This window comes from Nuphar pumila, chromosome 14 (genome assembly GCF_984573655.1).
Source record: "Nuphar pumila chromosome 14, dmNupPumi1.hap1.1, whole genome shotgun sequence".
In the NCBI taxonomy this organism is placed as follows: domain Eukaryota; kingdom Viridiplantae; phylum Streptophyta; class Magnoliopsida; order Nymphaeales; family Nymphaeaceae; genus Nuphar; species Nuphar pumila.
The window spans coordinates 5,016,358-5,029,206 of NC_143262.1; the positions used below are offsets into that span (position 1 = coordinate 5,016,358).

The following is a 12,849-nucleotide window of genomic DNA, read 5'->3' on the forward strand; positions in this document are numbered from 1 at the left end:
GCAAAAGATCATCGTGGGAAAACACCCGGATATCAAACTGCCAAAGTTGTCAGAAGTCATCTTTTCTCATGCAAAATTCTTTTATCAATATTTCTTCATTTTCTGCTTTTATGAAATTAAGAATATTTCTTTTATTCTCATATCAGGGAAATGGACAGCTTCCTTGAAGAAATCATCAGTGCTAAAATTTTGAATTTGACTCTTAGAACTGAGGAGTTAACCTCATTTGGGGGAAATACTCTAGGTAAAAGAGAGAATATCTTTTGCACATACGTGCACATTTCCAAGTGTTTGAACCGACTACGATTTTATCTTATTGACAAAATTTTCTAGCTATTCCAAAAATAAAATAAACATTCAATATCCATTTTGATGCAACCTAGCGTTGTCTATATCTTCCAGAAGAGTTGCCTCATCCAGTTGAAGTATCTCTTCCTGTCCCATCACAGTTTCTTCAGTCAAGGATTCCGTATGGTGTTCCCACTCAGGTTAAGGGTCAAAACCTGAATTTTTTGCGAGAGGCCATTTGATTTCAAAAAGCTATTTCAGTCTCAGCAAATGAGACACCCAGAATCATTCATTTTTCAAAGCTTTAGGGGCTCTATATTTCCTTCTTTCGCCAAAACCCCTCTCGGATTTGTTCGTCCAAATTCCGAAGGTCCCATCGTGCTTTCTCCATTTTTGAGAAACCCGTATGGTAGATTTCCTATCCAGGTTTAAAATTAAACCGGAACCTCGCTTTGCGAGGTATCTTCCTTACAGGTTTGGGTTAAACCTGAGTCTCGTTCCAACGAGATCCCTCGTTTGGATGAGATGATTTCTTCCAGTCCCATCATGGCTCTTCCCATCTAGTAATCCATGCTTTGTATATCCATCCAAGAAAGGATTTTACTTGAGCTTCGTCTCAGAGGCATTTTTCAAAATGTCCCATCAAGGTTCTCGTGTATTCCTTTCCTCATTTCAAATTCATCTTGATACATTTTCGTCCCATCCAGGTTAAGGGCTAAACCTGAATCATTCCAAATAATAGTATCTGGTCTCACCCATGAGGCCTGATCAAAATTTTCATTTCCCACCATTTCAGAATTTCCATCTAAAGTCCCATCACGATTTTCTCATTTTCTACTCGATCATATCATCTTCGAGGATTTTGTCTCCCCAAAACCATTCAGGATAAGGTTTTAAAGCCTGAAAAATCATATTTTCAAAAATAATTCTTCCACACCCAGTTTACATCTGCTGACTGGGGCATTTTCAAAATTTGGAGTGTTGTCTTTGCCATTAAGCTCGGCTCTCAACCGGCTTAGTAGCAAAGAGGGGCATCTGTGAACACCCCAAATTTTTCAAAGTCTTGTAAAAATGACCCTTTTGCCCCTAACCCCGTTTTTCTGAGAAAATCAAGTTATTTCTTCAGATTTCTGGATTAAATTCCGCATTAATATATTCAAATTCAGTTCCGGGTCTGAACTCAGTATTTTAAATCCAAGTCTGAGCCCCGTTGTCCGATTTCCAAAATAAAATCACAAAAATACCAAAAAAATGAGTTTGAAAGGCTTGGGCAGCTCATCCGGCACTCTGTTGGACCCTCGACCCTATATTTCTCAGTCCGAAGTTATAAACCTTGATTATTTCTCAAAAATTCGGACACAAACCCATTTTTGAAGAAATTGTCTCAAAATAGTTTCTAAAATTCTCAGAAAAACTCCTGTTGTAAACATTTTACAAAAACATCAAAAAATTAGTTTCAATCTTTGATTTCTTGTAAAGCTTTAGGATTTTATTCTAAAATTACAAAAAAATGAAAAAATAACATAAAAAATCAAAAATTGAGAAAAGCTACGCAAAAAATGAATGACTTTGAGCTTCTTAAAATTGTTTTTGCTAAAAACCTCGTTTTGGAAAACCATTTTATAAAAATTTCTTTTTAAGGGGGACCTCCTTTTTGAAATAGCGAGGATTTGCAACGGTTGCATGCTCGCTGCCTCTCTCTGTCGTCCGATTCTCAACAGCATCCCCTTCTCTTCGCCCTCGATCTTCAACGAACCCACCTTCCAGATCCTTCCTCTTCCCTCAATAAGAAGAGGTGGAGGAGGAGGGGTCGGGGATCGAAAAATTTTGGCCTCCATACCCCCTGCGCATCACTCTCGAGCCTCTCTCTCTTTCCTGAAGGAAACCCATCTTCTTTACATCATCCATTTTTCTCCGAAGTTCATCATTTGCAAGCATTCATGGAGTTTTCTCTGCTTTAAACAATCCGAAGGAATAGGTAGGATACCGGTGGTCTTTTCCTCCGAATTCCAGTAATTTGAAAAGCCCTGTAGCAGAGCTAAGCAAAAGCAAAGCTCCTCTTCTGATCGTCCGGAGGAGCCTGGCCCACGGTTCGTCCCTCCTTCTTTCTTTCAAAACCCCTGCAAGCCAGGTAAGAATCCCTTTCATCTTCGGGTTTGTTTGGTTTTTTTATTTATTTATTATCATTATTTACGCTGGTTTGGAGTTCGATTTCTCATGTTCTTATAATTCTGCATCATTGATTCCTAATGTCTATCTTCATTTCAAATTCACCATGGAACTCTGATTTTCATTTTCCCTTATAACCTGATGACCGACGATGCCTCTCAATGGCATCGTCGATCCACCCAGGCTTCAAAATTTCCATCTACTTCTAATTTTTATTTCAATCCCCGTCTGTTCAACTTGAATTTTCTCCATGATTTACTTTTTTTTTTTTTTTCTTTTCTTTTTCTGTAATTTCTGATTCCCCCTTTAATCTTTAGGTCCCATTAAAAGCACCATGGATGATGTTAGGTTGCCAGCAGCAATCCCGACATATCCCTGTGCTACAGCATAGGAATTATATATTCCAACATTTTTTCTTTCATCTATCATCTTTGAGTCTGAGTATTCTCTGCATTTTTTTTTTACTATATATTTTTCTTTTCTCTTTCTGTTCTGAAGATCTATTTATGTTGCTTAAGTCCATCATGCTTTTGTGGGTCATCGTAGATCATCCAATCGTATTTTACAAATCTGCGTTGAATTTGCTAAACCCATTGGAATCTAAAGATGCTGATTCATACTGGGGTCATCATGTCAGATGAAGCCATCTATGACTCATCTCGAAATAGTGATGTCCAGTAGGATGCCTCACAGTGATTGTAAAACCTCATTATCTTTGTTACTAGAATCCCTTAAGATACATAGTGGTAAGGAATCAGGTGATCTACTGGAGATATGAAACACTTTTAGCCCAAACGTATGTTAAGCCTGAGACCCTTTTCCTCCAGCTCCATCAGCCATATCTGGGAGATGTTCCGGTTTGCTCTTACATTCTTCATCCTGTGTTGTATTTGAAGTAGCTAGGCTTCATGTGTGGGCATTTGGGGCTCCTCGTTGCCGTCAAAACACATGAAAGTAGCTAAGGTCGATCTGGAGATATGTTAAGCAGTCTGGTGATGCTAACATCCATTTGTATTATTGAAAATTTGAGCTCAAATTATATCAATAGATGCGTAAACTGACCAGGGTACCTTTCACCCATTTCTATATCCTATAGCTCAGTATCTCCATTATAGTATCATGCATGATATTGGTATTCTTGCTGCTTATGAGTCAGTGTATCGATACTTGTTTGTTACGTGTTACAAATTATATCTCCATCATTATTCTTTAATCCATCCCCTCAAGTCAGTCATGGTCAGTAATGAAAAGTTTTTTTTTAGTTATCTTTGAAATATGTTGATTTCCATCTGAAGGTATGTTACAGGTTATGATTATCTGTAGATAATGTCTGCCACTCATGTCATCAAAATCGATGCCAGGTTACCATGCAACAGGGCAGTTCATAAACCCTCAAAACGCAAGAACCAAATTTCTTGCTAAATCCATTGTCTATGTTGAATTAGAATCAAAATTTTGTTTCAATCTACCATACTTTTGATAACATTTTAATATTCCAGTTTAATTTCTTCATATCAGTATTTCATCAGCTGTTGTATTTCAATGCCCATTATGTGCTCATTTATTATAATTCATATTGGTCGTTGCATAAGATCTGCTTAAGTCCTATCAGTAGCACAAACCTGTCCACCTCTTGGTTATGAGAGATTGCTAGAAAATGCGTTGGATCGCTGGTGCTGTCTTCTTTTTTTTGCTTTGGAGGAAATCTGCCCCCACAGGAAAACTTAACTGCTGCTGAGAAATATCCTTGTAAATGGCACTTGTTCTCCCCTTTTCGTTCTCTGCAGTAAGAGGAAGAGATCACTTGATCCCTGTATACCTTATTTGATCCACGCTGGTGGCTCACTACACCTGGGAGCTCACCCTTTCACATATCCAGCGGTCAAACACTAATATACTAAGCTGAATCATGTTCAATCTGGAGCTAATTCCAATCCACTGGAGTCACTTATGAGATTTCTTAGTCAGTAGCGCTCAGCTCAAATGAGGCAAGATACTGGTACAGAGGTTGTTTCGATATAATATCTGTTCAAGATATAATATCGCCAAAAAAAAAAAATCAATCAATAGGATCATGAAAGATCTCATGTAGGCATTGAAAACGCTGGCTTGGTTTCTTGTCACTTCCATTTCTTTTTGCATAACCCTGCCCAAATCTTGTTGAATTTTCCTTTTTAGAAACATTTGAACATTAGTTTTTTTTTTTTGTTTGTTATAGGTATACTCATATTCCTGTTCACCTTCTCTGATTCATAAACCTTCTGAATTCTGGGGAGGGGTCTGAAATCCACTTATTAGTTATGCTTCCCATCATAGCATTGTCCCCTGGTTGGAAAAGATGTCGGACCCTTTGAAAAATCTCTGGAAGACTCTACACCTAGTGAACATTGGCACTCATTGTTGCCTACATCTGTACATCGTTAGCAGCATTCCTCCTTTGAACATATGTCATGCTAGAGACACATTTTTTTTACTCTGATCTATTATGTATCTTTACTCTACATTGTTCTTATCCACTATTCATATACTGTTTATCATTAGGTTCACCATCCTCATCCTCCAACTGTGCTTACTTCTGGCTCTGACAGAAGAACCACTGTAATCCAGATTTAGAAGAAGTCAGCAAAGATGTTTTGCTGTGTGACATTGCCAAACCCACCAGATCTTGCTGCCACATGCGTAGCAGCAGGACCTTCACTTGCACCATGTTCCCTTCACCCCTACAGCACCTTGCTGTCATCATCTTCCAGCATGACTCATTGCTACACAGCCGCATATACTAGCTACTCATTAGTATGTAGTAGCAACTGGTTGGGTGCTTACAACATCCCCTGTACCCTATGTTTTTCAATATCCCAGCCTCTGTTTTCATACATTCTGGCCTTCAGCCCCAAATTGCGTTCCAGCCGATTAGAGCCTAGATCCATCAACCACCAAGTACTTCATATTTCACTATACCCACGGCTCCTTTTTCAGTTACTACAGCACCTTCACGTCTACTGCCCCCTTTTAGTTGCAATAATGGAGTTGAGATAGTCCCCTTCAATGATGTAGAATATGTTGGAGAGGCTTTGATCCTACCTGCAGAATTTTGTAAATATTGTTACAATTCCAGATTTATGAAATTTTAGGTGTTTTAACTGCAAGGTTTTTATATATATCATATTTTTTTCAAACATATACATATAGGCATGTTGATACGTATGTCATTTTTTTCCATTATAAATATCTTGCTATATGAGCCTTTCCACCATTAACATCCACATGATATATGTGATCTTCTTTCTCTTTTCATTACTAATCAGGTTGTTTTGCAGGAAACATGTAAAAGATATCATTATTTGGGGTTGTACATTTGATTTTATCCATTGTAATAGTTAGGTTGGAATAAGAATTTACATTTCTTACTTTAGGTAGAATGAATGAGCATTATAGAATACCATGAATTGATTATTCCATGCATTTTTTCTGTATTTCTCAAAATCCCCACAATGGTGAAACACGAATGGCACCTGCACCATTTCGTAAGAGGTAAGTCAATTCTAAGTTGACGATTTACATCAACGGCCATAGTCGGGGTGTGAACAAAACTTAGAATTCTTATCTTTTACGAAATAACATTAGATCCACACTGGATCCACTTTCAAAATCCATCATATTTTCTCAAAATATTTTTTTCTTTTATCAGGATTTAACTTAGGATTAACTCAAAATATATACCAATGGCCATAGTCAGGGTATATTGAGGGTTAATTTCATTTTAAATTCTATAAAAGCACTAAAATGTATTTTATTCTTCTTTTGAATTTAAATATAGATTATCATATAATACATTCAATGACCATAGTCAAGGATGTATTATATTTTCAATCTTATTTTAATTCATTTAAAAGAATGAAATAGCTTTTCAAATTCCAATTTCAAATTTATTCAAATTCATTCATCATATAGGATAGAATTACATCATATTTTTCAAAATTCTTTTCCAAAATCCAAGTGATCTCAAATATCTTTCTTAAATCTATAGTTTAAAGATTTAAATTTCAAGTTCAAAGTCCAATTTGACTTTGAAATTTCAAAATTCAATCTTTATATTCTTGATTCATTCCAAATTCAAGCTCTAAATTCAAAGTCCAAAATTGACTTTGAAGTTCATTTACAAATTCAAATTCTCAAATCAATTCTGAAATTCCAAAATTCCAACTCAATTCAAAATCCAATTTCAAAGTTCAATTTAACTTTGAAATTTCTGATTCATCCTCTGATTCAAAATCAAGTTTTCTTCACGTTTTAAACCAAAGTTGAGATTGACTTTGAAATCTCAAAATCCAAACCTTCCTAAGATAAATCTGGGTTTTCAAAAACCCAGATCCATCTTTAAAAGTCCTATTTTTGGACTTCTCAAAACTCAAATTCAAAAACAAATCCTAGTCTCAACTTGGATCCAGATTTCCAAGTATAGGACTCCATTCCACTTTGGATCTCCCATTACAGATCCAAATTCCATTTAGGATCCAAATTCTTATTCTACTTTGGATCTCCAAACATAGGTCCAAATTTCTTTTAGGATCCGGATCCTCATTCTACCAATGGATCTCAGATTCAGATCCAAATTCCAATTCTTAGGATCCAGATTTCCAAGTATAGGACTCCATTCCACTTTGGATCTCCAAACATGGATCCAAATTCCATTTAGGATCCAAATCCTTATTCCATTTGGATCTCCAGTTACAGATCCAAAATTCTATTTAGGATACAGATCCTCATTCCATTGAATCTCAGATTCAGATCCAAATTCCAATTCTTAGGATCCAGAATCCAACTCTGCTTTGGATCTCAAATTCAGATCCAAATTCCAAATTCTTAGGATCCAAATCCTTATCCCATTTTTGGATCTCCCATTACAGATCCAAATTCCATTTAGGATCCAAATTCTTATTCTACTTTGGATCTCCAAACATAGGTCCAAATTTCTTTTAGGATCCGGATCCTCATTCTACCAATGGATCTCAGACTTTAGATCCAAATCCATTCTAGGATCTAGAATCCAATCCTACATTGGATCTCAGACTTCAGATCCAAATCCATTCTAGGATCCAGAACCCAATTCTATTTTTTGGATCTTAGATTTCAGATCCAATTCCATCTTAGAATCCAGAGTCCAACCTTATTTTGGATCTCAGATTTCAGATCCAAATACCATCTTGAATTCCAACTTTCAAATCAATTCTATTTCTCAAAATTCTATTTAAATTTCCCACATTTCATTCTGATTTCAAAGATAAAATTCAATTCCATTCCAAAGACTTAAAATCCAAATTTCTAATTCAAAATCCATTTATGACTTTAAAATTTTCTTTCTTCTCCTTTCCTCTCAAATTCCAAGATCATTTTTCCAAATCCAGACTCATATTCCAAAGCTCTTGAATATTCTAAAACTTAGAACTTTAATCTTAAGTTCTAAGTTAGAAATCATTTTCTTCACTTTATCAATTTCACTTGGAATTCTTCAAAATATTTTAAAAAAGAGCATACATCTTTGCATTTGCACAAGCATGATTCATTGTGCATTTAGACTTAGGATAAATATTTAGATAATTTCTTTGCAAAGCAAAAGGCATGAAATTCGACCCTTGGTTCGATTACCCCTGGTAAAGGCGCCAGGAACGGTCGAACCTCGTACCGACGAGCGGATCCCGTCTCCCGATTTTCCCGCAAATATTTCAAAAACGGAGGCGAGTTATTTCAAAATATTTTCAAAATTAAGGTCAAGTGAGACCCGCAAAAGAATTTCTCTTCTCTTCTCTTCTTTCTCTTCTCTCTTTCTTTCCGTCTTTTATCTTTCTCCCTTCAAAAAGGAGGAAAATAAGAGGTAGGGAAGGAAAAGAGAAGGAAGAGAGAGAACATTATGAGAGAGGAAAAATTTTGCGATGATCACATGCCCATAACGTATCCCCAAAGTTTTTTACCTTTGAGGTTGTTCTCCATGGTGGCGGCCCACATCATGTAGTTGGAACCATTGAGCTTGAAGGAGAGATCAATCTTTTGTTCTCTTTCCATTTAATCACTCACAAAAGAAAAAACGAAGAGAGATATAACAAGAAAAAAATATAGCTACACAACAAGCTATATTAAGAAGAAGAGCATACACAAGGCTCTGATACCATGTAATGAAATATGTGGAAAAACAAAGAGTGCGTTAAGCACTTGCAACATCCACTAATGAACAAATAAAAGGGCTAACACCCAAACCCACAAGAGACAACACAACATAAAAATATAAATGTCTCTTATTGAAAAGAGAGAGAGCTCTCTAGAGTGAAGAATACAAGAGGGGTTCACCCCTATATATACACAAAAAAAGGAGAGGAGGGGTGGCCTTAGGCCTTAAAAGGAGAGCCACCTAGGGGGCTCCCCATGGAGTCGTTGGGAGCCCCCAACGGTCACAAATGTGACCGTTGGGGGCCCCATCGACTCCATGGTGGGGCCCCTTATGTGGCTAAAAATAAAAACAAAAAATATAAAAAATAAAGTGCAAAATAATTACAAAAAGAAAAACAAAATAACAAGTACCCCTATCGGGTACTTGTGAAATGTCTAAAATACCCCTAGTGGGTATACTTAGACAATATATATATATATATATATATATATATATATATATATATATATATATATATATATATATATATATATATATATTACATATGTATTTTAACATTAACTTTGCAAATTCATTAATCTCCCTGAACAGCATGTTTGAGTTTTCACTACTGAAAGTCATTCACAATGTGTTGAATCCAAGAATTAGTTTCTCATGTTTGTATTTTATGATGTGAAAATGTGTGTAAACTGATATTTTGGGCATGTTTTCTTTGGTCACAGCTGGGGATGAACAATCATAGCTGAGAAAGTAGTTGTGAAGGTCAATTTTGTGACCAACTCTCACAAGATTTAGGGCAAAAACAATGACAGCTGGCAATCACAATCACAACTTGTACTTTTCTCGTGTTTCACTAACCTTGAGAAAGTGTTGTGATTGTGATTTACAATCACAGAATCCTGAGAAATCCAGAAATCACAGAGCATTGCAAGCATGCCCTTTATGTTTGTTTTGCACTGGAAAAATTGGATAGCATTCATATCTAGACAGGGCCTAATGTACTGTTGGGTCTGAAACTATTATTAGCATATCATGTTGTCTATTGAAAGTCTATGTAATATGGTGTAGTGTGGTATTATGTAAAGTAGCCTTGTATTAGTTAGCATGTTGTCTATTGAAAGTCTATGTAATATGGTATAGCATGGTATTATGTAAAGTAGCCTTGTATTAGTTAGTATGTACATACCCCATAAAGGAGTCATACTAGTCATTTTACTCTTTTTACCTTTTTTCTGTACTAAAGGGGGCCATCCCTCCTAGTGTGAGTTGTTCCTCATTCACGACAAGGAATAGAATATCTTTGTTCTTCCCATTTTGTTGTGTCTCCTCTAACCCTAACCTCTCTTACTCATATCCCTTCGGATTTTCAACATGGTATTAGAGCTAGAATGCACAGGGAGGAGGAGACTTTGAATCGGGAAGGTGGAGAGTTCGGTACAGTGTGATGTCAGCTGACATCATCTTTGGAGGAACGACTGGTCTATTTAGTTTGTGTTCCCCACTTTCTAAGGTTTGGTTTTAGATGTTCTACAAATCAAATCCCATTGGATTTGGTTTAGTTTTGGATTTTTTGTGATTTTTCCAAGATTTTCTGGATTTCTTGGAAGGTTCAGTCCAGATTTGAGAAAAACACTGAACCTGGCTCAGTTTTCAGTTTTTGGAAGCTCAAATCAACTCTATTCAGGTCGTTTTTGACATTAGAGATTAGAAAAAGTGGTTGGGTCAGTTGTTTTGAGGTTTTGGGGGAAGTTTGAACAAATGTTGGGGCATCCATAGCTTGCGGTAAGCCGTTTTCAGATTTTTTAAGGTGTCGACTGCTTGTATTTGGCTATTTGTGCTGTGCCTTGGTGGATTTTGTATTTCATAAGTATAAAAAGTATATTGTGGTTCTCTTTTGTGTCTTGTGCATCCATAGTTTGGCATTTAAAGAATTTCAACAAGTTTATCAGGCTAGGCTAGGAAGCTCATGTAGATAAGGTTCTGCATACAAGTGTCTGCTCAGGAGGTAATGCTTGTGAGGGTGATTTTTGGTTACTTTTATTTCTAAAATTTTGTAAGCCATTCTTTCTTTGACAAGCTGGTTTTAAGATTTCTAGTCCAATTATTATAATGTAGTGGAGCATGTACTGACACATGTGAAGAGTCTGGGTCATATTATTTAAGCAGCAGAGATTAACTGTTGTTTGTTTATGGAAATCATGGTTTGGTGACATTCACTGTCAACAAAAACAACTCTCTGAGTTTTTGGATGTGAAACAAGCTCTTTGTTGTCAGTGAATTCAGAGTAGGCAATAGATGCAAAGCATTGAGAACCTAGAAAGTCCTTTCAAAGCATGAAAGAACAGTTTGAAGTTAGATTTAAAGCATAGTCACCGATATCACCAATATTTTGAAAATATAGTGATATTATTGGTATTTGAAGGACAGCTGGTATTTTCAAAATATTGCCAGAACATAAAATATCACTATATTATTGCAATATTATCACGATATTCTCCTGAGATATTCAGAATACATCTTTTATATATATATATATATATATATATATATATCAAGTATTTGTTTTCTATTTTTGTTTCTTTTATATTTTAAAAACTTTTGTAATTGTTTCTTTACATTTTGCAAGAAAAACCTGTTATTTATTTATTATTCTTTATATTTCAAATTTTAAAGCTTCTGATATTTTTCTGAGAGCACAACTTTTTGAGAAAATCCATGCCAAGAGCGATATTGGTGACTATGATTTAAAGTTCATACATCTCATTTAGGTTAATTAAGTTAGTTTATAGACTAACATGGATCCACAAGAATTCCATAAAATAGGAATTAATGCATGAATAATGAGACAGCGTATGCAAGATAATAACAAGCAAAAAATATAAATAACTGTAAAAGGGATTTCTCTATGCCTTCCTGGTTTTGATGCTGGTAATAACTTGAAAGTCGTAAAATTTAGTAATAACGAGGGGGTGACTGTGGTATATAACATCGTAACACTTGAGAAATAACCACATCAGTATGATAAAGTTCAATGAGTCACCATGACAAAAAAAGGTGTGCATAGAGATTAAATGTACATCAACCCCGCCAAGTCGAGCAGTAACACTGTATTCTGCAAGGCATCATAAATTGACCATGAAAGATGAAGCATAAAAAAAGTTAGGCATTTATAAGTGATAGAGATCAATATTTTTTTAAACTCTTGCATGTAAATGTTGGATTTATTTTCAGGTAATTTTTGAAGGGGTACATGCTTTGCATCCTGAAATAAGGAACTCACTTGATATGCTGATTGCCGTTGTAAGTATTAACTTCATTATCTCCATAAATGAGTTTTGTTTGTCTGCCCCTGTTTTGGTGTCCAAATACAGCTTTCTGAGTAATTTTTTTGCTGGCAGGTGGGGGGTGTGCATTCACATTTGATCGACAGAGTTATGAAGGACCGGAAAAGGGCAGGATACTCTTCCTCTCAGGAGGAGATTATGAATATAGTTTTTCCAATGTTTCAGCAGAATATCAAACCTCATCTTGCTGATGCAGATGTGAGCTCTTTAAAAGTGGTGAAAGCATTTTTTTGTTCATTTTAGTTTATGAAAGTATATAGATATTAAACCATTTGGACTTACTCCCAGTTGCACCTGCACCATATCTCTGGGAATTGTAGTTTATGTAGGTCATGGTCTTGATCTTTTTTGTTATTAATAGATGTTCTTTTAAGGTCCTGTAAAACCAATATTTTGCTGATGGCATATGTGTGTTTTCCTTTTAATGCAGATTAAAATACAGAACGACTTTGATCCTGTACTTTCACCCGAAAGTTCATTATTTGTTTTGAAGAGTAACAGGAAGGTATATTGTTAGGTTATTATTAAGAACCATGTATAATTCAAATGAAATCCCTTATTTGGTACATGATGGATCAAGTTTAGGTATCACAGCATGCTATAATGAAGGTTCTTGATTCTGAGAAGCTCAGCAGCTCGGTTCAGAAGTTTGCAGATATATATTTGATGCCACCTAGGAAACGTCTGAGTGAACAGCTTGCAGAAAGTGAGTTCATACGTGTCAGAATGTGTGAAGGCAGATTTGCACTATTAATAAGGGAGGTTGATACTTCATTATATCAGCTTCAGTTATCATTTCATTGCCAATGTTGTTGTCACTATGTTGATTTCTTTCTTTTGTTTCATCATAAATAGTGAAATTTTAACTATGTGCCATCTTTTTGT

The 12,849-nt window shown here is 35.7% G+C and overlaps 1 protein-coding gene across 6 annotated transcripts in view; it reads left to right on the forward strand.

Moving 5' to 3' along the window:
- Positions 1 to 12,849, forward strand: part of LOC149816142 (uncharacterized) — a 235,932-nt gene that overhangs the window by 189,690 nt on the left and 33,393 nt on the right. For 5 of the 6 annotated variants that reach the window (XR_016427639.1, XM_089987332.1, XM_089987334.1 and 2 more), the window contains exons 17-20: positions 11,852 to 11,920; positions 12,019 to 12,162; positions 12,395 to 12,469; positions 12,550 to 12,726. Coding sequence is in view for 5 of the 6 variants with exons in the window: in XM_089987332.1 (XP_089843458.1) it covers positions 11,852 to 11,920; positions 12,019 to 12,162; positions 12,395 to 12,469; positions 12,550 to 12,726 (465 nt within the window). In the remaining variant the exon portion in view is untranslated. The remainder of the gene's footprint in view (positions 1 to 11,851; positions 11,921 to 12,018; positions 12,163 to 12,394; positions 12,470 to 12,549; positions 12,727 to 12,849) is intronic. The other variant, XM_089987333.1, reaches the window with a different exon arrangement.